Here is a 4421-nt window from a genome sequence, read left to right on the forward strand (position 1 = left end):
TGGCATAAATGAGCTGAACGTTTTGATGTATGAATTGTTGAAATAGCACAAAAATTGCGGAATGAGGTAGATGCCGAAAAACGTACAGAAGAAAAAATAATCTCAATGGTGTGAATGCTATGAAGCATTCACACAACAAGTTATTTAAAAATGTTTTTACTTTTGAAAAACGTGGCTTAGGCTGGCAAAACGAGTCACAATTATCAGCGGGTGGTAAGGGAGTCATCCGGTAASCGATAGGTCGCCTGTTCGATCCCCCRTTCAAGCTATCTCAGTCRTGTTCTTTGGTAAGACATTTCCCCTGCCTTGCCTACTGATGGTGGTCAGAGGGTCCGGTGGCACCTTGCTTCTCTCAGTGTGCCCCAGGGCACAGTGTTGCCACCATCAGTGTGGGAATGGGTGACTGGAGTGTAAAGAGTCCATGTGGACTTGATAAGGGGCTATATAAGTTCAAACCATTTACCTGTATTATTTTAAAATTCTTCATCTCAAAGTTTCAAAATCCGACTCACCTCTCTGGCCCCAACCCAGTTGAAAAATGCATCACAATATACATGTTTCATATCAGGCAATATTGATGATTTTTGATTAGTTTTTGCTAGACCTGTTTGAAATAAGGACCAGGAGGAAAAAAGTCTGATTAATACTGCCAAACTGGTGATGTGACCTTTCCTCTTTTATCACAATTTCCTCTCGAGCTGCTGCACTCATTTTCTTTTTTTTACTTCTCGTTGTCCCTTTTATTTTTTTAAGCTGTTGTGAGGCACGGTGGTGAAACATGAAACTGCTGCTGTGCATGGCACTCAACAGGTTAACTTATCGAAGAGTGAGTGAGTTAGTTCATGKCACCAACCTTGCTTAGGTGGGCCATGAGAGGTCAAGCGGCTCAAGCCTTTCCTCTGCAAACAAGCCCCAGAATGCCGTGTGGTCCTGGATCGGAGTCTGKTAAAATTCTCATTATTCTGTTGGATGTATTTTCTGTTGATATTTATCATGTACCTATTGTTGTTTTATTGCTCACACCTAGTTCTACTGGAGGTTTCTTTCGGTTAAAAGGGTGTTCATTTCCACTGCATGAGATACAACAAAATTTGAGGCAATCCGCTGGCTGGCTTCGATAGATTACTTTGGCATTTCAAAATGTGAATGATTTTGTATGGGTCCCTGAGATGGCTTTTGTTGTAAATTGGTGCTATTTAAACAACATTGAACTGAAAAGGATAAACAGTTTGTTGAAATTTGGTAATTGTGGCTAGCAATGAGTTGGTAGTTTTGTTTATGAGTGCTGGTTTGAAAAACTCGATTGAGGATTGTAGCCCAATACTTTAAAMGGGGAATGTCTATACTTCACCGTGACGCCTGACATTATACATGACATTATACAAAAGTGTTTCTCAGTGCTACTGCAGCAGGTGGAGAAAAATGGTCATTTTAAAAGGAAACTCCAAGRGCTAAAAGACAAAGTATTTATTATGTCTGAAAACATACATGTTAGCAAACTTTCATTTAAAAGATAGATTAAGTTATGTTATTTTAGTTACCCAAATTGCTACATTATGACTAATTTGTATGCAAATCTCAACCCTGACAAAAAATTAAGAGGGATAAGATAAAACTTTATTGATCCCAAAGTGGGGAAATTTACGCGTTACTGCAGCTCAGTACAGAAGAGGGTGAGTTAGAATAAAGAACGCTATACACATAATATTTAACAATGTACATATGCATATATATACATATACACACATATACATCAGCAAACACTATTTAAAACATTACAGTACAGTATAAATAAATGAAATGTATGTGAAGGTGCACATAAGTGATGACAGTGGAGGCGAATTGTTCATGTGACTGATAACATCATGATGTGTTATACAGTCTAACTTTCATTTAAAAGATAKATTAAGTTATAWTATTTTAGTTACCCAAATTGCTAGATTRTGTCTATRRACTATTAGTGAATTATATATTTTTATTTATTTAGCACTGTGRCCTGAGCTCATTCTGACTTATTTTGCAGAAAAGGGTAACATATTGAGAGGAAATGGCTGAAAAGAACTGGTTTCATCTTATTAGGCATGATCGTTTGTTTTTMTTTTTATTTGTTTTGTATAACTTGGAAGAAAACTGGTTATTTGGTATCAGTGAAGTCTAATAGAAATTTGTAATGAATACAAAAAAAAAAAAAACAAATGCTAGAAAGGTTTATCAGATGCCTTGTTAAAATTAGACAGAGATGTTTTTAACAGGTGGACAGGTTTTTTTTCCCCCATGACTGTGATGGTGTTTGTGCTACCAAAATATCTTGTGAAACAATTGAAAGTTTTAATGAAACTGTCATAAAATAATTTTAGAATATTTCACTACAACTAATTGACTTTTTGAGTAAATTTGATTCAAGATGGCTGCAATACAACAGACATCTGATCTTAAAGAACACAAATATGATAACTCAGTTATTTTTTACAGATATTGAACTAAGATTTGGTGTGGTGGTAGCCATTTATGACACATAATCTGAGCATGACATCTTTAAATATCTTATATGATTGGTTACGCAAATTATATTGTAAAGGTTTGTTCAAATCAGCTACATCTCTGTAGCATTTCTCAACACAAGATGATCTAAACTGAGGCATAAAAAGTGGCAGGTGATATGCATTCCTTCAAGAAACATTTGCCCTTTTTATAGATTATTTTTTATYTTTGAAAAGGTAAATACACACAAATCTCATTCTCAATAAAGCCCTGCAGAAAGCCAATAAATAATTCACAACTGTAGACACAGCTGACTTTACAAACAAGTAGTTTGAAAGCTGATGGCTTGATTTTTCATTGCTCTTTGATGCACCATAAATAGGTCCGCAACTCCTCAGATAACTTTAACAACACCCACAATCAAGAATTGTTTTCTATGAAATTATTATTATTATAATTATTATTACTTTTATCATCCTCTTTTGATCATATGTGAAGTTAGTTCAGCTAGTGTTATCATTCATTAAACAATCTTAAAGAAAGTCAAATTATGGGRCTTCCTGGTCATTTTAAAGGCATCAATTGTTTTAAAACTCAACCTTTAAATGGATTTTTACATCATCTGTTTTATTTTTCCAGTGTGAAAGGTGACAGTGAACTGAAACGTAAAACATCGTCCACTGAACTGTAAACCGTTTCCTGGTGCCGCTGAACATAAAATTGATAAGAGACATAACATCAAGGTATTATTCTTCACACATGTTTTTTCTTTTTGTTTGTAATGGCTCTTTTATGGTGGATGTAAACATTTAGCATCATTCAAACTGTGTTTTTGCCTGTTTTCCCTTGTTTGCATGTTACTCTTTGATGCATCTGTGCTAATTTAATTTACTTGCTTGGCAGTCGTGGAGTGTGTGAATCCAAACAGCAACATCATGTTTTATGGTTCTTCCTCCGGGGCCAGTATGTCCCTACCATCCAAGAGCCGACTGAAACGCCAGAGTAGGACCTTCACACAGGTGCACGCACACACACTCAAGCATCAACACACACACTATAACACAATGTGTTTAGGATTAAAATACATTCTAGGTTAAATGAAAGGGACAAAGACAAAAATAAATAATTTATATATATRAATATATATGGCAAACAATGTGCTGTAGGTGCATTGTTTGCCAGAACATGTCAAGTTTTTCAAAGTTTAAAAGTTTCACCCCAAAAAAATAGTATTTCTTTTGCCTGTGCTTCACTTGTCACTTTCCTGACCTGACTAAATCTCAGTTACTTTAGTGACCTTAAGAGTTTGTTGCTCATGTCTTCTTCAAGTTGAGCTGAAATAATGTGGCTTTTGATGAAATGCCGTCACAAAGATCATTTTTTATAAAACACAACAAATCCTTAGTGAAACCTGTTAAGTGTCCTGTTTGCATATTTTATTATTTAAGGAAGTACTTTGTCTTTATGCAGCATGATGAATTAAAATAATTTTCTCTGGAAAACTTTGTATTTGTTAGAAAAGCTGTTTCCTAAGTTTTTGCTTTTTTGTTTATGATGGSTTATTATTGGAATTGTACCAATTTTTTAATTAAAAGTGTTTTGTGTGCAAGTCAAAATGAATGTCTTATAAAAGTAAATCTGGCTTCCAGTTGAGTATTTCCAAATGTTAGCAAATCAAGCAAATGTAAAGGTCATAGTTAGACATTCCTATGAACAAATACATTTGGTAATTTAAGTAATAAACATAGTTGTTTATGTGTGTCTGTCTGATGTAAGAAACAGTGTGTTGTAAATATTTCTGTTCCTGTAATTGTGTATCTTTCTGCACAGTAGCTTGCTTTTACTTTCATTTTTATCTAATTTCACCTTGATAGTCACGTACGGTAATTATTATTCTTATTTTTATTTTGATTTATGTTTATTTTTTTATTGTTACTATC

At 34.3% G+C, this 4421-nt stretch overlaps 1 protein-coding gene across 1 annotated transcript in view; it reads left to right on the forward strand.

The window, feature by feature from the left end:
* Positions 1-4421, forward strand: part of radil (Ras association and DIL domains) — a gene marked incomplete in the record, with an annotated part of 31706 nt that overhangs the window by 1955 nt on the left and 25330 nt on the right. The window contains 2 exon segments of the mRNA XM_014011393.1: positions 3121-3224; positions 3385-3500. Coding sequence (XP_013866847.1) covers positions 3417-3500 — 84 coding nt within the window.

This window comes from Austrofundulus limnaeus, unplaced genomic scaffold (genome assembly GCF_001266775.1).
Source record: "Austrofundulus limnaeus strain Quisiro unplaced genomic scaffold, Austrofundulus_limnaeus-1.0 Scaffold80, whole genome shotgun sequence".
Lineage (NCBI taxonomy): Eukaryota > Metazoa > Chordata > Actinopteri > Cyprinodontiformes > Rivulidae > Austrofundulus > Austrofundulus limnaeus.